We start from the raw sequence: 20,817 nt of genomic DNA, 5'->3' as shown, positions 1-20,817 counted from the left end.
GCGGGGCCGGCCTGCGCGCGCGGGGTGAAGGGGGGGGTGCTCGCCCCTCGCGCCTTGTTTGTCCCTTGCGCCGCCCCGTCCAGTCCCGCGGGCGCTGAGGTGGCGAAGGCGCAGTGAGAGCCGGGGTTGGGGGCGGCGGTGCCAACCGGGCCGGGGGACCTCGAGAGGCTTCAGGTCCGCGGGTGGAGCCCGGGAGAGCCCAGGGGCCTCGGTCCCGCGCTAGGGATAGCCCAGCCCCGGGAGAACCCCGAGAGGCCCCAGGGAGGCTCCGGGCCGGCCCCACAGAGGCCTCAGCCCCAGGAGAACCGGGAGCCCCGCTGCTCCCTGACCCGCGCTGCCCCCGGCCAGGACACCCCCGGTGCTGCCCCTCGCTGGGCTCGGTGCTGGTGGCCCCTCCGCCGTGAACCCGAGGTCCCGGCAGCGATGGACGCCCTGTACACCGCCAGCGTCCGCTTCGCCACCACGCTGCAGTCCGGGCCACCCTGGCTGGAGAAGTTCTGGGTCACAGTGACCTCCCTGGCCGATCCAAAAAGCATCTTCACTGTCTTCTTCCCCCTCGCCTACTTCCTCGACCGCAGCGTGGGTGTGTCAGTACTGTGGACCGGGCTGGTGGCTGAGTGGCTCAACGTGGTGCTCAAATGGTGAGGGGGAGCTGGGCATCACGGGGTCCCGTGCACCAGGCAATGCCTGAGGGCTGAGTGATGGTGCATTCGCAATAGAAATGCAACTGTGGGCTCTGTGCGGCGGGCAGAGGCATGCACTGCTCCTTGCCTGCACCACGCTGAGAGTGCGCGGAGTTCCTGCAGGTTGCCCAAGCGGCGGTAACACATCTACCAGACATTCACAACAGACAAAAGCCCAGGAGTCATAAGAACTAGCATGGATCCTGCCCTCCTGGTGCTGGCTTCAGCCCTCTGATCCACAGGGGTGGGTGGAGAGGGTGCTGGGTTGCGTTTGGCCATTCACTGCCCCATGGTTTCTCTCCTCTCCAGGTTCTTGTTTGGGGAGCGCCTGTTCTGGTGGGTCCATGAGTCCGGGCTCGCCAGCACGGAGCCGATTGCGCTGCGCCAGTTCCCCGTCTCCTGTGAAACAGGACCAGGTGACTTGTGGGCAAAAGCTTTTTTTTTTTTTCCCCCCCGCATCTCCATAGGCCCTGGGATCCGTAGGCAAGGGCTGCAGGAGTCAGGAGGCCCCATCCAATGGGAACACTGGGGCTGGAGGCTGCTGACAGGATACTCGGAGCAGGAAAGCCATTTGTCGGCAGCACCTCAGGGCGCAGCAAACAAGCAAGCAGCAGGGAGTGGGCTGGGTGCCACAGTTGCTTGGCACAGGTGGCTCTGGGGCCAGGGAACCCACCAGTCTGCGGGTGGCCGGGCCTCCCTGCCCACGGAGCTGCATCCCTGCCTGGGGTTTGAGACAGGCAACCATTGTCCACCGACACCAGCTTGTGTTGTCCTCTCCGAGTGGGGTAGGAGTGTCAGTCTGTTAGAGGGCAGAAAGGTTCTGCAGAGGGATGAGACAAGCTGCATCTGTGGGCTGAGACAAACAGGATGGAGTTCCACAAGGCCAAGTGCAGGGTCCTGTGCTTGGACTACGACAATCCCAGACAACACTCCAGGTTTGGGTGAGAGTGGCTGGAAAGTTGCATGGTAGAAAAGGACCTAGGGGTGCTGCTCAGCAGCGGCTGAACATGAGCCAGCAGTGGTGCAGGTAGCCAAGAAGGCCAACAGCATCCTCGCTCAGATCAGCCATGGGGTGGCTACCAGAAGCAGAGAAGGGGTGGCCCCCCTGGGCGCAGTGCTGGTGAAGCTGCACCTCGAATCCTTGGTTCAGTTTTGGGACCCTTGGTACAAAAAGGACATTGAAGGACCAAAGCGTGTCCGGAGAAGGGGAACGGAGCTGGGAAAGAGTCTGGAGCCCAGGGGTTCTGGGAGCACCTGAGCGACCTGGGGCTGTTTAGTCTGGAGGAGGCTGAGGGGAGACCTCGTCGCTCTCCGCAGCTCCCAGAAAGGAGGCTGGAGCCAGACGAGGGATCAAGCTCTGCTCCCAAGGAGCAAGTGATGGGACAAGAGGAAAGTCCTGAATGTTGGGGGGCAGTGGCCTGAAGTTGTGCTGGTGGCAGTTTGTATTGGATATTAGGAAAAATTCCTTTACAGAAAGGGCTGTCAAGCACTGGCAGAGGCTGCCCAGTGCACCAGTGGAATCCCCATCCTGGAGGCGTTTAAAAGCCATGTGGATGTGGTGTTTTCCAGCCTAAAGGATCCTGTCCTCAAGCCGAGGCCCTGCGCCGGCCATGGCTGTCATCTAGGGGGGTACCGGGTTGAGAGGAAAGCGGCGTCCTCATCTCTCTGTCTGGGACAGGTGCCCCCCAACCCCGTGTCCAGCGTCTCATGCTTCTCCTTCGCAGGGAGCCCCTCTGGCCACTGCATGATCACAGGAGCAGCCCTCTGGCCACTCGTCACCACCCTGACGGCGCTGGCATCCACACACTGCAGGAGGCGAGTCACGGGGTGGGGAAGCTGGCACTTGGGAACCACCAAAGCCCCATTCGGAAGAGGGAGATGTGGTGTGGGACCCTCCCCTGGCGGGCAACAGCTACGGCAGGGTGGGAGACACCTTCCCGTGCCAGCGGGATGGCTCTGGGGGAGCACAGCTCTGCTCTGGCAGCCCCAGAGGCTCCACAGCCCCTGCCCCACCAAGCAGCTTTTCTTTGCCATCTTCACCCATGGTTTGCCCATTCCTCCTGTCAAGTGAGGCCAAACCTGTCCTGCCTGGCACGGTGCACTTGGAAGCGCTGAGCTGGACCCTCCTTGCCTTCCAGCCCGGCGGTGAAGCTGGCCCCCTTTGGCACGTACGTGCTGCTCCTGCTCGCCGTGGGGCTCTCGCGTATCTTTGTCCTGGCCCACTTCCCCCATCAGGTGGTCGGTGGCATCCTGGCTGGTGAGTGGGGCTGGGGTCCGCATTCTGTCTCCCTGCCCAGGGTGTCTTGGGCACCCTCCCCTCCCCTTGAGACCCCCATCCATCCCACAACCCAAACCCACCTGTCCTTTCTGTGCAGGGGCTGCCCTGGGCTGGAGGCTGCAGGCCCACACCCCGGTCGCCCGGACTCCGGTCTTCTTCATGGCCACTGCGCTGGCCCTGCTGCTCGGCGCCCTGGCCCTGCACAGGCTGGTGATCGCTGCCGGCATCGACATCGACTGGTGAGGGCGAGGTGGTGGGGTCGGGCAGGGGCAGCCCCAGGGGGCCAGCCCCCAAGCTCCCCCCATTCCCCACTTGCCCCTCTTGGCAGGTCCATCCATCTGGCCACCAAATGGTGCACCAACCCCGCCTGGCTGCGCCTCGACACCCGGCCCTTCGCCTCCGTGTGCCGCGATGCCGGCAGTGCCCTGGGCTTGGGGCTGGCTGCGGGCTTCCCGCTGCGCCAGGGGCAGCGCCTGGACTACCGGCAGCGTCTGGCTGGTGCTGTGCTGGCCCTGGCTGCCATGCAGGGCCTGCACCGGCTGCCGCAGCCAGCGAATGTGACCCTGTGGTACGTCACCAGCTTCCTCAAGTACACTGCTGGGCCCTGGCTGGTGGCATCGCTCCTGCCCCGGCTCGTCCTCCTCATCTGCCCATGGAGCTCTTTCCACATCGAGTAGGGGTCCCCCCCGTGTCCTGGTGAGCCCTGTGCCCTCCTCCTGGCTTTGCCCTCGTCTGTGCCCATCACTTGTGGCTCCACGCCGTGAGGGCCCCGGCCAGGAGGGCACTCCCGTCCCCTTGGGACTACCAGCCAGTTCTTGAGACCCAGGGCAGCAGGAACCCTGCCCCTGGCATGGGGCTGGCAGAGCTGAGGGTGCCCCAGCAGGTCTGGGGACACCCCCACCTCAGCCCACTTCCCCTTGCACCTGTTCTCCTAGTTCAGCCTCACCCTGTAAGGTAGGGAGGGGATGGACCCCCTTCCCTGCCAGGATCCCCCTCCTGCTGGAGGAGACACCCTGTTTCTGGCCAAATAAAGGCACTGTTACCAACCTGCCAGCTACGAGTCCTTGGAAGAGGGGGGCAGGGGCAGAGCTGGGGCCCCCAGGGCAGGGAGCGAGGGAGTGGATGGGGACCTCCAGGCAGGGCAGGAGGTGACAGGGGGAATGGAGCCCCCACAGCCGGGCTGGCCTAGCTCCACAGCCCAGGGTCACCCTGGATGGATGGGAAGGCTCAGCCCTGTTGCTGTCAGTGGGGAAACTGAGGCACACGGGGCAATGATGAAGCCCTGGGACGTCTGTCCCACTCCAACAGAGACAGGAGAGGAGATGCTGGATTGGGAACACAAACGCAGTAGGGCGCGGCAGGTATTGCCAGAAACAGTTTGTATTTATACAAGGACGAACATTGGTAACATATTACAAAATACTCAACTGAAACCCATATCGAGCGCACGAGCGGGTGGACAGAAGGGAGACCGGGGCGGGGAATGCAGGGGCACCGGCCTGGAGCAAGAGAGACCTCGCTGACTCTCTTCACCCCACACCACGGCCGGGCCGGCGGGGGAATTGCCCCCATCCCCATCTCTGCCGCCCTGCCCCTCTGCGGGGACCCCCAGAGCCACCCCAAACCCCGCCGGAATAAACTTAAGCCACGGAGCTGTCCCCGTGCCCTCCTGCGCCCAGGACCCACGGTAAAAAAAATATTATTAAATAATACATCTGTAATAAAATTATATACCTTTGTGTGGCGTGGGTGGGCTTTTCCTCTCTTTTAAAGCTAAAATAGCTCCGAGTCCCCTCCGGCTGGTGAACTTACAGGAAGATAAAGTGGTTTTTTCCTCTTTTTTTTTTCTTTTTTTCCTCTCCTCTCTTTTAGGAATGGACAAGGTTTGATCCCAACAAAGGTGCTGGGATCCGTCACCCATCGGCCCAGGGTGACAGAGGGATGGGGCTCATCCCCTGCTCCCCATGTCCCCCTCCAAAGCAGGGATGCCCGGGGGAAAATAAACAGGATTCAGAAAACCCAAAATCACAGGGAAATTAAGGCATTAAAATAAAACCGACTTACTCAAAGGCACAAATACTTCCCCTCGCTTCCCCCAGGGTGGGATGGACGCCGGAGCCAGGGAGGGAACAAGTGGGGAAAACAAAAAGGGGAGAAAACAAGGAAAACCCCCTAAAAACACAAAAAGAGGAGCCGCAGTGGGGCCAGGGGGGCCCAGGGCAGCGACAGGAAACCCAACAGACAGATGGACAGAGGAACGGACGGAGGGGTGGGAGGAGTGGGGGTGCTGGTGGAACTGATGCTTCACAAGAGACACGACTGCAAACACGACGTGGAGCTGGGGTCCAACAGGACAGGGGGATTTTTTTGTGTTTTTCTTCTCTTTTTAATAGAAAAAGAAAATATTTTCCTCTTTTTTCTGTTTTTTCTCCCAGTTTCCTCCATCGTGGGGTTTTTTTTTGTCTTTTTTCTTTTAATGTGTTTTTTTTTTTTTTTTAACATGATTTTTCTGTGTTTTTCGATCTTCTCGGTGTTTCTCTCTTTTTCAGAAATGGAAACAATCCCAGCTGTGGCGAGGGACAGGGTCACAGCGCAGGCTCAGCCTCCATCGGCTCCTCCGCCAGCCTGGCCAGGGGCAAAGTGGGGCTTAAGCGAGGCCGCATCCTGTGCAGGGCCCAGCGCTCAGCCCTGCTGGGGAAACAAAGGCAGCGATGCCGGGAGCTCGGCCCAGGCAGGGAAACTGAGGCAGCGATGCTGGGAGCTCAGCCCCGGGCAGGGAAACTGAGGCAGCAATGCCGGGAGCTTGGCCCCAGGCGTGACCTCATCGAGCTTGGGAGGTGGGACACGGCCATTGGGGGGGGGATGTCTGTCACTCCACAGACACACACCGCTCCACGCACACCCCCCCCCCCCCCAGACACATGTGGCTCCACGTACAGCCAAGGGGAACACGCATCCCCACCATGCACACGTGTGGCTCCAGGGGCACCGTGGGGACCGTACCTGGGCTGGGGGTCAGCGCCCCCCTGCTCGGCGCCCACTGAGAGCAGGGCCATGGCCGTCACCGTCTCGGCCTCCTCCGCCTCCCTTTTCTGCGCCTCCAGCAGGGAGCAGCCCACAGCCGTGGCAAAGCGCTTCACCGAGCCCCAGTGCCGGCCTGCAGGCACCCAGTGTGGGCACGGGCAGCCACCGGGACCCCCACACGGGGACAGACCTGGGGACTCCCCCCCCCCCCCCCCCCCGTCACCCACAGTGGCGACAGCCCCAGGAATTCCCCCCATGTCACCCATGGTGGGGACAGCCCTGGGGGACACATGGGACTCCCATGGCAGGGACAACCCCAGGGACCCCAGTGTCACTCCATGTCTAGGACAGTCCTGGGGACCCTATTCAGGATTCCCCCCTGAGGGGACAGCTCTGGAGACACCTATGGCAGGGACAACCTGAGGGGACCCACAGTGAGGACAGCCCAAAGAACCTCCCAGGACCCCTATGGCAGGGACAAGCCTGGGGACCCCTCTGTGCCACCCATGATAGAATCAACCCCAGGGGCCCCTCTGTGCCCTCTCCCAGGAGCAGGAACAGCCCCTGAGACCCCCTATCCACAGGGTCTCACTCTGGATCTCGATGACCTTCTCCAGGGTGGCCACTGCGTTCACGTTTGGCTTCTGCTGCAGCAGGGATGGATCCAGGGGCTCCAGCTGGGGCGGGAAGGAACCATCAAAACCCCAAATCTGCCACCAGCACCCTGAAGCCCCGCCTCAAGAGCAGGGAGGGAAATTGAGGCACAGCACAAAGGCATGCACCCCAACACACCCTGCACTCCAGGGTGGTTGGGGGGCAGCAGGGGAGTCCCCACAGGCTGGGGGGGTCCCCACAAGAGACCTCCGTACCTCCAGGCCCAGTAGAGCGGAGACGCAGGCCTCGGAGGCATCGCAGATGGCCGTCAGGTCATGACCCCCCTCTAGCGCCAGCACCACACGCCCGCCCGCCAGCATCATCAGCTGCTTCGTCAAGTGGCCGAAACCTGGGGGGACACCAGGGAGGGGGTGACAGGCAGCATTGCCAGGGTCTCCACCCCAGGGACACCCCCTCCGACCCCACTCACATTTGGCGGTGACGGAGTAGCCGCCGAGTGGGGAGAGGTGGCCCTCGACGGCATCGAAGCCAGCGGAGACCAGCACCACATCTGGGGAGAACTCGTTGGCGATGGGCATCACCACGGTCCTGGGGGCAGAGGGCAGGGGTGGGCACAGGGGACCCCCAAGGGTATGGGAGCCCTCCCCAAGGGCATGGGGACACTCCTCAGGGCACAGGGGACCCCCTAGGGTGTAGGGCTCCCCCCAAGTGTGTGGGGACACTCCCCAGGCCACAGGGATCCCCCCCGAAGGGTACAGATCCCCTCCCATGGCCCAGATCCCCGCCTGGGTCAGGACCCTACCCATGGACACAAGGATGCCCCTAAGGGCATGGGGACTTAGGGTGCAGGAATCTCCCTCAAAAAGCATGAGGAGCCCCCCAAGGACCTTGGGATGCTCCTAAGGCCATGAGGACCCCACCCAGGATATAGGGATCCTCTCCAAGGCTGTGGGGACCCCCAAGGACACAGTGACCCCCTCTAAGGGTGCAGGGACCCCATACACAGTGCAGAGAATCCCCCAACAGCAGCTTCCCTCCCCCAGGCCCCCCACCTGAAGGCAGTGAGATACTCCACGTCCCCAATGGGGGGGTCAACGCCGCCGGTCCAGGCGATGTTGATGTTGTAGCCCACTCCCATCCCACTGCCGACCTGCACACAGCCATGAGTGACCCCAGTGCCACAGTGGGGGGAACATGCACAGGGTGATCCCTCCACCGCTGCAGCCCCCCGTACCTCCTCAGGCGCCCCGCTGCCCGGGAAGAAGTTGCCGTCATCGTAGCGGTGCAGGGAGATGTAGAGCACGTCGGGGTCACTGTAGAAGGCCTGCTGGGTCCCATTCCCATGGTGGATGTCCTGCAGGGGCACCAGCAGCGTCAAGGACCCCCCAGGGTACCCATCACCTGGGGGGTCCGCACACCCTCCCCAGGGTCCTTACCCAGTCCACGATGAGGATCCTGCCCACGCTCAGCTTCTGCTGGAGCAGTTTGGCCGAGATGGCCACTGAGTTGAAGAAACAGAAGCCCCTGGGGAGCAGGGCCAGAGTGAGCCCCGCGTATCCTCAGGCCCTGGGCACCCCCCAGCCCCAGGCGGGGGTCCCACCAGCGCAGCCTCCACTCACATGGCCGTGGACTCCTCCGCGTGGTGCCCTGGGGGGCGGATGACGGCGAAACCATTCTGTGGAGACAGAGAGGGACATGTGCGGCACATGGCCTTACATGCCTGGCCCAGCGTGCAGGGGAGCAGCATGCGCACACACACCCGTGCCAGCACACACAAGGGTGCTGCACACACATGGAGCGTACGTGCACCAGCATGTGCACCCAGGTAAGTGTGCACACAAGTGTGCCCGCACACCATCACACACTAACAGGTAACGTGCACAAGAGCGATGCACACACATGCAAGCTTGTGCAGGGGCCACCATGCCGTTAGTCATGCGTGCTACCAGAGCGCGCATACGTTTGCTTGAGAGACATCACACCCCTAGGTAAGCGTGCACAAGAGTGGTGCACATGCGTGCAAGCTCACACAAGGGTCATCCCGCATCCAAGTTAGCATGCACAACAGTATACACTCATGCAAGCATTTCTAAGGATCACTGCACACCCACATGAGCATGTGTGAAAGCAGCACGTGTGCACAGGATATTGCACAAGGGTGATCACACATGTGAGGAGCACACACACATGCAATTGTGTGCAAGGGCTGCTCCCCATGTAGGCATGCAGGCTCTGAGTGCAGGGGGCCTGGGGGCACACACAGATGCCCGGTGCTGCCAACCCTCCCCACTCACCTTGATCTCCCCGTTGGCCACCTTGAAGGCGAGCTCCACTAGGCAGCCCACCGCCATGCGCACGGCACTGGACGAGTGCATCTCGTTCCACACTGTGTCACTGTCAACCTGTGACGGGGGGGAAGGGGGTGTGTGTGAACACATCAGCAGGGCAAGGCCAGCCCGGGGACCCCCCTCCACCACGAACTCACCCCGATGCCTCCACACGGCAGCACCGTGTATGTCTTTTGGCCGATGGGACCTGGTGGGGCAGAGGGTGCCATGAGAGAGGGCAGTGGGGACAGTGTTCCCCCAGTGCCTGAAGGAGACGCAGGCACCCCAGAGCACTCACCCAGGAGCTTCTTGCTGTCGAGCTTCTGGCGGTTGAGGGGGCTGGTGCCGTAGAGCAGCGTGTGATGCTCCGAGTGCACCGTCTGGATCTCCTCCAGTGTTGCCTTCCTGCCCCGGATGCGCTGGGGAGGGGGACGCAGAGTGAGCCCCCCTTGAGGCGAGTGGGGGCCCCCGGGAGCTGGGTGCCTCACCTCGCACTTGCCGAGGAGGCCGGTCTCCTGCAGGCGGGACCAGATGCTCTGGATGCGGCCAGCGTGCTCAGGGTGGATGTTGGTGTTCCCGCAGGTGCACTGGTGCTTCAGCATGAACGTGTCGTACACCACGCCTGCACCAGGCAGCCTCAGCGGCACGCCTGGCACCAACCCCACCACCCGATCTGTGGGATCCCCAGGCACCCCAAGGGATGGGAAACCCCACAGGAGAGGGCACCGCATGGGACACGGTGCTCCTGGGAACCCAGAGAGAGGGAGAACCCCACAGAACAGGAGGATCCCACGGGATAGGGGGATCCCCAGGAACCTTAGGGGATGGAAAACCCCCACGGGACAGGGGAACTCTGTGGAACTTGGGCACCTCTGAGCACAACAAGGGACAGGGAACCCCCTGGCCCCAGGGCACTTCTGGACACTCTGAGGGACGGGGCACCCCACGGGACAGGAGCGCAAAGGGGGATGGTGAGGAGTGCGGGCACCTCTGAACTCCATCGGAGAGGGCATCCGTGGGAGGGGGGCACCCTGAGGGATCAGGCACCCCACAGGACAGTGGGATCCTGCGGGGCAGGAGCAAACCCAGGCACCCCAGGGGATGAGTCACCCCAGAACAGCGGCGCCTCTGAGCACCCCGAGGGATGGGGCTCCCTGTGGGGTGGGGGCGCCCGTGAGAGAAGGGCACCACATAGCACCTGATGCGACAGGGACATCGCTGCCCCCTGAGGGATGGGAGCCCCTCCCGTACCTGTGGTGAAGAGGTTGGGGGTCCCGTCGGGCACAGGGGCCTTAGCGCTGGCGGGGGACGACTGCGCGCGGGCGAGGGTGGGATGGGGCAGTGCCAGGATGCCCAGGGGCGGAGGGGGGTACAGCTGCAGCGGCACCTGGAGGGGGGGGCCCCCATCAGCCCCGGCATCACCCGCACGCGGCATGGCCACGTCCAAGGGACGGAGAGCAGGCGTCCGCGTCCGAGCGTGGGGGGGATGAGTCACGGCGGGGGCCGGGGGGGCTGCAGCACGGGGGCGGGGGGGGGGGGGGGTGGGGAATGAGTCACCGGCCCCTCCGAGTCATCGCTGCGGCAGCTGCAGGGGGAGGGGGGGCTGCCCTGAAACAGTGGGGGCTCAGCTGGAGAGCCGGGGACTGGGCTGGGAGGGATACTCTGGCCAGGGATGCTCATGCAAGAGGGGTGCTCATGCAAGAGTTTAGGGGGGGCACTCAGGGACCCGGGGGTACTCACCCCCCAGCACTGACCCACAGCCCCCCCAGGTCTCACCTGCTTGTACGAGACCCCCAGCTCGGCCACATCGGGGACCCCGGGGGGCTCGGCCTCGTCCCCGCTGTCACCTGGCTCCTCGTGGGGGACCTTGCAGCCCTCGGGGTCCGGTAGCCGCTCTGGGGGCTCCCCACCGTCCAAGGGGGCAATGGGGGCACCCAAGGGGACTCCGTCCCCTGGTGGGGGTGACTGCTGCTCCGTCAGCTCCTCCTCCGTCTCCTCGGGGTGGGTCGGGGGCTGCCGCACCAGCTCCCCCGCCTTGGGGAGCAGCTGGGGGGCAGTGGGTGCGGGGGGGCGAAACCAAACCTCCCAGCCCCATGGCTGGCCTGTGCCCTCTATGCCCCACAGCCCCCCTCTGCCCCATGGCCTCCCCACAGCTGCCCTACATGCACCCCAAAATCCATCCCACAGCCATTCTGTATCTGCCCCACAGGTGCCCCATACCCTATCGGTATTCCATGCTCACCCCACACCAGCCTCTGCCCCACATCCACCCCACAGGCGCCTCACACCCTGTACTCATTCCCTGCACAACATCCACCTCATTTCAGACCCACACCAGACCTGTGCCCACCCAGCGCTACCCCCCAACCCACACCAGTCTCCCCCCTACCCCACGGCGCTTCGCCCCACCTTGCCCAGCTGGACCTGCTGCTTGTCGAGGAAGTGGTGCTGGATGGCGCCATGGGGCAGGGTCTGGGGGCTCTGGGGCAGCGGAGACGACTGCGTGCGGCTCAGGGGCCGGTGCCGTGGCAGCTTCCCCACTGTCCGCACGCTGCCCATGCGCTCCCCGGTCACCAGTGGCGATTGCCCGTGCAGCGGCACTGCAGGTGGCACAGCGTCAGTGGGGCACCCCACACCTCCAGGTCCCCCAAATGGGAGATGAGGAGGGGTACAAATAGGGGAAACTGAGGCAGGGGGATCTCACCAGCAATGAGGGTGCTCTGCTGGCGCGCCTGCTCCAGCAGCAGGACGTGCTGCAGGAGGGATGCAGGGCCAGCGGGGGAGTCCCCCTCCAGAGCCACCCCCAGGAGGCAGCCCGGGATGGAGGACGTGCTTAAGAACTTTCCGGTGAGTGTGGCCCCGGGGCACAGTGCAGTCACGGCCGGGCGTTCGACCTCCGCCTGCGGGGACAGCTTTGGGGACGCCTGCAGGGATGAGGGGGCACCGTCTGTCCACAGCCCTTGGCAGGCAGGCACAGGCAGAGACCCCTCCCCGCATCCATCAGCGCTCCCCGAGGTGCTGAGTGACCCCCCCAATGGCCAGACTGGAGACACTTGGGTGCTGCCAGTCCTCCCCCCACTGCCTCCCTTTTCTCTCCCATGGGGAAGCTGAGGCACAAACCCAGCCCTGAGCATGCTGGGGGTCCAGACACAGCTGGACCCCCCACTTCGGCCCGCCCATCACCCCATGGCACTGGGTCTCCATGCCAAGCCCACGAGGTGCCAGGTCCCCAGGCCACTCCTATGAGACATCAGGTCCCTGTGCCACCCCCAGTGGGGTCCCCACACCCCTGCTATGGGGTCCCAGGTCCCTGTGCCACCCCTCAGCACCCCAGGCTGAGCTCCATGCTGTCTCCACGCACGCTGAGGTGGGAGTTGGTGACGGTGACAGTGGCCTGCAGCCCCAGGGAGATGTTGGGCAGGGATGGGGATGTGTAGAGGTTGAGCTGGCTGGCGCCGTCCAGGGTGAGGGCTCGGTGCTGGGGCAGGAGCTGCTGTGGGGCAGAAAGACACAGCATGGACACGCATGAGGTGCAGCCCTGGGAGCACACGCTGGCAGCATGAGCCCAAGCACACATGTGCACCCAGGCACACACGCATGCACTCTGAAGATGCACCTGTGGGCTGCATGCACTCAAGCACACGTGTGCACCCAAATACACTGGCTGCACGCATCTAAACACATGTGCAACCGAGCATGCTCACAGCACAGAGCTGCACAAACGTGCACACTGAGCACACCCTCTGGCTGCACACATCGGAACACATGTACCCTGAGCAAACCCACAGCACACACCTCAACACGCGTGTGCACACAGTGTACCCTCACTGCACACACCTGAGCACATGCCCACACATGTGCACTCTGAACACGCTTACAGCACACGTGTGTGCCACCCCTCGGCAGCTCCTACCTCGGCGTGGATATTGGGGACGGAGCCGGTGAAGCCGTTCTCGGCGATGGTGCTGTGGGAGCTGTTGGGGGAGCTGGGCCCGGAGCCTGGGGCGCTGCTGCACACGGAGGACACTGCGGGGCCGTGGGTGTCACAGGGGGCAGCACCCCGCCCTGGCATTCCCTACCCACGCATATGACTGCGGCCCATGCCCGAGGCGTGCAAATGCATATGTGCACAAGCACATCAGCACACGCACGCTACAAGAGCACACATGTGCACATGTCGCACAAGTGTGTATGCGCACACACTGCAAAAGGACTCCTATGCACCACTGCGTGTGTGCACACACGTTGCACAAGCCCGTGCATGCCATGGCAGCCAGGGAGGGGAGCAAGGGTCCCTGCCAGAGGCTCCCATCATGGCACCACACGGTGACTTGGGGAAACCAAGGCAGGCAGCCACTCACCCGTGATCTCGACCGCTCGCTTCTTGAAGGTGCTGATGACGGTGCCATCCTTCCTCCGCAGCAGGGGGCTGCTCCTGCGCTCTGCCACCTTCTGTTTTAACCGTGAGCGCACTTTCAGGTTGGGTTCAGAGGCTGCGGGAAGGGGTACCCGGGAAGCAACGTTAGCCCCAGCGCGGCTCCCAGCACCCAAGCCCCACCATGTGCCGGCACCCACCGGTTTTGCGGAGCGGGAAATCATCCCGGCCGTCATAGGTGCCAAGGACGGGGAGTTTGTAGGACGGGGGGGTCCCTGGACTGCCGGTCTGCGGGGGGGAGCTCTGGTCCAACGAGGTGTGGTGCGCCCTGCGGGGAGGCGGCAGAGACCCCGCTAGGACGCCTAGGACACCCCCCCCCCACCCTGGTCTGGGTGGTAGTCAGGGTGCGGGGGTGACCCACCAACATTTGGGGTGCTGGGGGAGGGAATGGTTGGGGTGGCTGGTGCCTGGCTCCTTTGTCTTGCTGAGCAGGAACTCCTGCAGCTTCAGCTTCACCTCTGTGCTGGCGATGGCGCCTGGGTGGGACACAAAGCTGGGGTGAGGGGGACAGCAGGTACCTCCCCAGCATCCCCAGGAGCCTCCCACATCCACGTCCCACCCGCAGCCCTCCAGATCCTCCTGTGCCCACATTCCCCCCCCCAGCCTCCTGGGAGCACCTCAGGAGGCCCCTGCACCCGCATCTCCCACCCCCCCAGCCTCCCGGGAGTCCCCTGCATTCATATTTTCCACCCCTCCAGACCCCTGGGAGCCCTCACTCTCGCGGCTCTTGTCCTTGGTGCGCAGGGCACGCAGCTGCTCCAGGCGCTGCTGCTCCAGGGCCTCCTGCCGCTCGCGCTGCCGCTGCTGCTCCAGCTCCTGCTGCCGGCGCGCAGCCAGCGCTTCCTGCTGCTGCTGCGGGGGGGCAGGGCTCGGCACCCGCACCCCAACACCCCACCCGGACCCCGGGCACCCCACAGCTCTATCACCCCCCCAGGAACGATGCCCCACGGCTCTGGCACTGCCATCTCCACTCAACGTCTCCATGCCCTCCAGCTCCAACACCCCAAATCCTCACCAATGGCTCCATCACCCTGGGACAAGCAACATTCCACAGCTCCATCCCCCCCCAATGGCTCCATCCCCCCAAACAGGTCATTGCAAGGCTCTATCACCCCAGACACATCACGCCTCACGGTCCCTCATCCCAGTCTCTCTCCACAGCTCCGTCACTCCCCCAACAATAAACACCCCATGGCTCCATCATCTCGAACCTCCCCCCAACAGCTCCATCACTCTGGGCAGGGGATGTCCCACAGCTCCATCACCCCCAATCCCCACCCCATGGCTCCACCACCCCAGACCAGTTGCATCCATGGCTCCACACTCTGATCTCCCCCAACAGCTCCCCCAGCTGACCCCTGACAGCTCCATCGCCCCCCAGCCCACCTTAAGGTGCTTCTGGAGTTGCACCTCGTGCTGGCGGGTGAGGTGCTCGTGCTGCTTCTGGAACTCAGCAAAGAGCAGCTGCTTCTGGAGTTGCTGCTGCTGCTTGAGGGCCAGCAGCTCCCGCTGCAGTTGCCGCTCCCGTGCTGCCGCATCCAGCCCCGTGCCCCGCCGCTCCCCACACGCCTCCGCCGGCCCCTCCGGCCCTGCAGCATCGGCTGGGTCAGGGGGCTGGAGGCATGTTGGGGGGGCTGCAGCAGTCCGGGGGGGTTCCCAGAGGTAGGGAGAGGGGAGCTGGGAGCAGGTTGGGGGTTCCCAGGGATGAGGGGTGGATCTGGGAGCAGTTTGGAGGGGTTCCAGGGACAGGGGGGAGCTGGGGCACAGATAGGGGGCAGGCTGAGCATTCCCAGGGTCAGGGGGTGTCAGGGATCAGCCCCTCCCATCTGCATCCCAAGACCCCCCTGGATCCCCACGAGTGCCTCAGATTCCTCCCGAACGTAAACCAAGGGGGTCACCACGCACCAAGCTCCCACATCTGCAACAGTCAACTCAAAGGGGAGCAGGATCGAGCCCTGTTCCTCCCCCCTCCAATAAATCCCCAGCCCATGGACGGGCACAATGCCCCCGCGACCATGGAACCCCCCCAGCGATGGACGCGGGGGGACCCCATCCCCACGCAAGCAGGAAGGCGGGGGCGGGGGGCGCGTGCCGCATGCTGATGCCCCCCCCCCACCGCGCACGGCTGCACTGACGCGCGCCCGGGACGGACTACGGACGTCACCGTCACCATCACCATCACAAGCCCAACCACTGGCCCCCCTCGCTCTACCAGACCTCCCCCCAGGCAGCCCCCCCAGGACCCAGCCATCCTCCTCCATCAGCCCCCCAAAACCTGCCCATCCCCTTTCCTCATACCATCCTGCAACCCCCCAGTACAAACCAGCCCCCCATTGTGAACCAGCCCTCCCCATGCTAATCAGCCCCCCCAGCACATACCAGTCCCCCTCAAGCTAATCAGGCCCCCCAGTACCAACAAGCCCCTCCAGTACAAACCAGCCCCCCTGCTACACCAGCCAGCACCCCCAGTGTAAACCGGTGCCAGCTCCCTCTCAACACACAAGGGGAGCCATGGGAGGGGGGCAGCTCCCCCCTCATCCCAATTCACCCATGAGGGGAAGATTTGGAGGGAGTCTCTGCAGTCTCCCACGACCTGACAGCCCCCGCCCCGCTTTGTGTGGCGATACCCCTCAGCGAGTGTTGGGGTGCAGTGGGGGGGAGAAGCAGTACACAGAACAAGGATGGATGGCGGAGGCACCCGGGGGGGCTAAAAATACACCGGGAGGGGCCCAGCCTGGCCAAACCCGCACTTAGGGTTCAGAAGTGGCTTTGGGCTGGCGAGGGGCCGAGGCCACCACCCTTCAGGGTGACCAATGCCACTACCCCCCCGCCCCCCCCCCCGCAGGGCCACCACCCTGCCACCCCCCCAGGGACACAGAAGGTTTAACCCCACGGTGCCCACCACCCTCCCAAACCGCAGCAGTCACCTCTGCAAGGGCTGGCAGCAATGGAGGGGGGGGGGGCCTGTGGGTAATGGGGGGGTGGAGGGGGGCACGGACCCCTGGAGTGACCCCCAAGTTGTTCCCATCACAGGGCAGCACAGGCAGCACTGACACTGCCTGTGCAAGGAGCTGTACCCTCCACACACATCTGTGCATGGAAAGCAGCTTCCCCTTGCACACTCGTGCACACATGTGCAAGGGGTCACACACTCAACATTGCTCCAAGCCCACCACAGCCCCTCACTCTGTCCCTTCATGTCCCCTTGTGCCTGTGGGACCTGGCTGCAACCCCTACTCCCCCAACCACTCACCAGGCAGGGACACCTCAAAACATCTGGGGTGGGAGGCAGGAGGTGGAAGTGCCAGCCCGGATTACCACAGTTGTCACTGGCACCGGGATTATGCTGGGGGGCACATCCTGAGTGCCCCCTTAACACCAAGGGAGAGCCCCAGGGGGGTCACGAAGTTAAAATGTCCCAACAGGGGGAGACGCGTGGGGACAGGACCAGTGCTGAGCAGGATGTCCCCAGGTGTGGGGGAGCGGGGTGGTCAGGACCGCCCCCCCCCGCACTCACCTGAGGTGGGGAGGGCAGCGTGGAGCTGGGAGCGGGACAGGAGTTCCAACGAGGCTTCAGGGCCAGATCCCCCCTCTGCGGAGAAACAGCCGCCCCCACCCCATAAACGGGCTGCAGCATCACAGGGGGCCCAGGACTCATTCCTCCCTTCCCTACCAGCCGCAGTCCCCAGCCCCTCCCTCGTGGCCCACTGAGCATCCCGGGGGGAAACCTGGCCCCCAACGCCGAGCAGGGTGGAGCTGGGTGCCCCCCCACGCTGCCCCCCCCCCCCCTCCCCAACGTCGCCGGGCTCTGCTCTGGCGCCTGGAAATAGCGGCACGGGAGGAGACACTATAAATAGGGCAGCGCGCGGGGTGGGGGGGCACGGCGGCTCTGCGGGACGGGATGTGCTGCGACCCCCCCACAGAATGAGGTGCAGAGACCCCCCCCAGCACAGCCTCTCTGGACTCTCCCAGCTGCACCCCAAAACCAACCCCCCAGGACGGCAGGTGGGGGCTGCCCTGTGCGGGGTGGGGCACAGCAGGGCTGGGATCCCCGTGCCCCTCCCAGCCCCATGCTGTATCCCCCTCCTCCCCACCGAGCCCCTAATTGCCAGGGACGCTAATCCGCATCAGCGCTGTGGGAATACAATCCGGGGGGGGGGGGGGGCGGGATTAGCCCCCACTGCAGGGAGGGAAGGCAAGCGGCCCACCCATCCCACCTGGGACCCCGCACACACACCCCCGGTAGCCCCCCCAGGGCAATGGGAGTCCCGGGACGGCATGGGTGCCACTAGGCACATTCCCAGCCAGATTGGGGACCCCAAGTGGCTCAGTGGAGCCGGTGGGGCCAGCACAACGGGGACCCCCCCCGGCCGTGCGTAACCCCCCCGCAGCTGCAGCCACGTTTATTTACCAGTGCCTTAATCCCAAGCCAAGACTTTTAATAGCCGGGATATTTTGGGGCTGCCCCCCATCCCCCGGGGTGCTCTGGGCCTGACGTCACCCCGCTATTCCTAGTGCCGCCAGCGGGCACTGCGCCATGCAGTGTGTCCGCAGCCACCGGACGCCAGCACCCCCAGGAGAGCAGGGGCACAAGTGCGGGACAGGGAGAACACAGATGCCATGGCAACCCAGGGGGCACGCGGCTACCGCTGACCCCCCTCAAACGCAGCCCGGCCCTGGGGTGAGCACGGGTGCAAGCAGAGAATCCTGGAGGACACAGAGGTCCTGGAGAGTGAGGGGGACCCTGGGGTCAGGGGTATCTTCTGCCATGTCCCCGTGACGGATGCAGCCCAGGATGCCCAGCTGAGCCCTGATCAACTCATCATAGCAGCCAGGGGGCTTGTCCCTTCCCAAGGGACCCCCAGAGCCCCCTCTGGACCCCGGCCAAGAGGGGCCCTGGGGAAAGCAAGACAGGGAAAGGCAGCGGCCAGGCCCTGTCCCTGTGCCACCGCGCTGCGTGCCAGTGCCGTGCCAGGCACAGCTCGGCTGCACTCCAGCCCCGCGGCTGCTCCAGAAATACCGGCATGCAGCTACCAGTGGCACTGGGGGGCTTGGGGACAGAGGAGACACAACCCTCGACCCTGAATTGACGGAGACTGTCCAGCTCCACCCAGCAGGACGGGCTCTGCCACCACTCCATGCCTCAGTTTCCTGTCTGAGCACTGCCCACACTGGGGGCACCAGTGGGGTCGGCGGAGCCGCTTGTCTTCAGCCACGTGCGTCCAGATGTTGCTGGAATCTCCACCAGGCTGATTACAGAGTGGCTCCAACGAGAAGCCAGTGGCACGGCCCTCGCAGTCACCCAGGCCATGGGATGTCACTGATGGGACCCCACAACCTGGCGCATCAGCGTCCTTGGATCCCACTGCCAAGCAGTGCCAGATCTCACCATAACAAGCTGAAGCCACCATGTGTGACTGCACCAGCCTGTGAGGATGGCGGGATAGTCCCTGCCCCGGTTTCCCTGCAGCAGCCAGATGCCAGGGTGCCAGGATCACCAGAGGGGACGGTTGGCACAGCCCAGGCACCGGCACCAGCACAGCCTCGGCTCTGTGCCCACCATCACGCCGCACACACCCGTCTCGCACACTGCACCCACGCAGGTGCTGGGGAGCCGCAGCGGTGGGCGCGTGGTGCTGGGACACCAGCTCAGAATCCAGCCCCTGTTCCCCCTGGCACCAGATCATGGTATGGTGGGGTACGAGGGCACAGTGAGGGACACCATCTGAGCACTGGGTGAGACAGGGCTGACAGGGGCACCCGATCCTAGCACAGGGGGACAGGACCATGCCCAGGGGGTGTCCGTGGATGCAGCCCTCCCCATCTCACCTGTGTCACCTGGGGGGTCCATGGCAGCTGGTGGGGTCAGCGGTGCTGGGGAGGGGCGCGGAGAGGCGAGTGTCTGGAGCAGGTGTCAGTGCCGGCCGGGGCGCTGGGGCTGAGCCCGTGCCGCCCACGAGCCCTGCAGGACCAAGCACCCCATCAGCGTCCTGACCCCAGGGGATCCTCCTAGCCCCACACCACGGGGGTCGGATCCACACCCCCTTCCCATTCCCTGAGCATCTGCTGGGGCCGAGCCAGCACCGGCCCCCAGAGCCACCGTTAGCAGGAGGTGGCACAGGATGCAGCCCGGCTGCCTTCGGGGAAAAGGGGGACCCTGCGGGGGGGCAGGGGGGATCTTGAGGGGGGATAGAGGAGACCCTGCAATGGGGGGGCAGGGGGGCAAAGGGGACCTAGTAATGGGGGAGGGCGGGGGGAAGGGGACTCGGCAATTGGGGAGGGGAGTGCAGAGGGGCCCCGAGGTGACAGCTTTACATAGGCACTGCAGGAAAAGGGGGGCACAAGTAGGGATCCCGGGGAAGCGCAGCCCGGGACCCTCCCGCGGTGCCCCCGCCGAGTCTCTCAGCGGGGCTGGACCCAGCCCCACGGAGGGTACACGGCTTGGGGGTGGGGGGGGCCTGGCGCCGCTGCTGCAGCTGAGGCGGGGGCGCTACCGGCAGCCCCGAGCCCGGCGCGATGCAGCTGCCTCCCCCCCCCGCCTGCAAAACGGCCCGCGCTGCGGAGCCGCTGGCGCACGGGCCCCCACTGCACGCCCCCCCCCGGCGCAACAGAGCCCCCCCTCAATGCACGGGCCCTCAGTGCACGGCCCCAAAGCACAACAGAGCCCCCCCTCAACGCAAAGCCCCCCAGTGCACGGCCCCAAAGCACATCAGAGCCCCCCCCTCAATGCAAAGCCCCCCAGCGCACGGCCCCAAAGCACATCAGAGCCTCCCCTCCCAATGCACAGCCCCAATGCACGCGCCACCCAGCATAACAGAGTGTCCCCCCCCCATTACAAGGCCCCTCAGCACTTGAGAACCCCCCGGTACCTGATGGCCGCACGGCCCCGCCGCCCCCCCGCCCCGCGCCTCCATCTTGGCCGCGGCCCCGCCCGCCCCGACAACAACATTCGGTGACGTCACTCGCCGTCACGTGACGGGGCCCGCGCTAAAAATAGCCTCGCCCCCGCCCCTCCCCCTCCCCCGGGGGCGGGTGGGGGGCACTGAGCGTGGGTGAGCGAGCGTGTGAGTGCGCATGCGAGAGAGTGTGTGTGCGCGCGACAAACATGAGTGTGCATGTGAATGTGTGTGTGCGTGAGAGTACGTGAGTGTGAGTGCATGTGCACTGTAGGCCCATGTGCGAGGCCACACAGGTGAGCATGTGCCGCTGCTTGAGGGCAGGCATGTAAGTGTGTGCGTGTACACAAGCTGGTGTGCACCAATGCATGAGTGAGTGTGTGGTAAGCAAGGGCACCTTCCCATGCATATGCACCGTAGGCTGTCGTGCAATGGCACACGCTGTGTGACACAGGCTGGTGTATAAGGGCACACATGAGTGTCTGCCATGCAGTACTGTGCAGTGACCCAAGCAGTGCGTGCACACTACAGGCTGTTGCGCAATGGCACACACGTGTGT

The 20,817-nt window shown here is 64.6% G+C and overlaps 2 protein-coding genes across 12 annotated transcripts; one reads left to right on the top strand and one right to left on the bottom strand.

Annotated features, from left to right (window-relative positions):
* Positions 1-34: 34 nt before the first annotated feature.
* G6PC3 (glucose-6-phosphatase catalytic subunit 3) lies at positions 35-4,009 on the top strand. 2 transcript variants are annotated; one of them, XM_054088336.1, is made up of 6 exons: positions 35-641; positions 993-1,099; positions 2,408-2,498; positions 2,752-2,940; positions 3,059-3,200; positions 3,290-4,009. In XM_054088336.1, the coding sequence occupies exons 1-6, from the start codon at positions 424-426 to the stop codon at positions 3,659-3,661; spliced, it is 1,119 nt and encodes a 372-aa protein (XP_053944311.1). In that variant the 5' UTR covers positions 35-423; the 3' UTR covers positions 3,662-4,009. The 2 variants fall into 2 exon arrangements, with proteins under 2 accessions (XP_053944311.1, XP_009569455.1); XM_009571160.2 differs by having other exon boundaries at positions 40-641; positions 2,822-2,940.
* A 329-nt stretch (positions 4,010-4,338) lies between these two features.
* Positions 4,339-20,303, bottom strand: HDAC5 (histone deacetylase 5). 10 transcript variants are annotated; one of them, XM_054088335.1, is made up of 27 exons: positions 20,232-20,303; positions 19,192-19,324; positions 16,880-16,954; positions 14,749-14,951; positions 14,079-14,211; positions 13,724-13,838; positions 13,503-13,630; positions 13,289-13,420; positions 12,841-12,953; positions 12,289-12,417; positions 11,632-11,851; positions 11,337-11,527; positions 10,704-10,973; positions 10,179-10,314; positions 9,416-9,549; positions 9,226-9,346; positions 9,086-9,135; positions 8,895-9,002; positions 8,220-8,275; positions 8,037-8,124; positions 7,835-7,954; positions 7,653-7,750; positions 7,070-7,188; positions 6,855-6,988; positions 6,578-6,662; positions 5,965-6,118; positions 4,339-5,649 (listed from the first exon to the last, which is right to left on the bottom strand). In XM_054088335.1, exons 2-27 carry the CDS (start codon positions 19,211-19,213, stop codon positions 5,547-5,549), a joined length of 3,237 nt encoding a protein of 1,078 aa, XP_053944310.1. In that variant the 5' UTR covers positions 19,214-19,324; positions 20,232-20,303; the 3' UTR covers positions 4,339-5,546. The 10 variants fall into 10 exon arrangements, with proteins under 10 accessions (XP_053944310.1, XP_053944302.1, XP_053944300.1 ...); XM_054088327.1 differs by having other exon boundaries at positions 4,380-5,649; positions 12,289-12,420; XM_054088325.1 differs by having other exon boundaries at positions 5,342-5,649; positions 12,289-12,420; positions 14,079-14,214.
* Between the last annotated feature and the right edge of the window lie 514 nt (positions 20,304-20,817).

This window comes from Cuculus canorus, chromosome 25 (genome assembly GCF_017976375.1).
Source record: "Cuculus canorus isolate bCucCan1 chromosome 25, bCucCan1.pri, whole genome shotgun sequence".
Classification (NCBI taxonomy): Eukaryota; Metazoa; Chordata; class Aves; order Cuculiformes; family Cuculidae; genus Cuculus; species Cuculus canorus.
The sequence above is the reverse complement of the archived record's forward strand: the minus strand, read 5'-3'. Positions and strand labels throughout refer to the sequence as shown.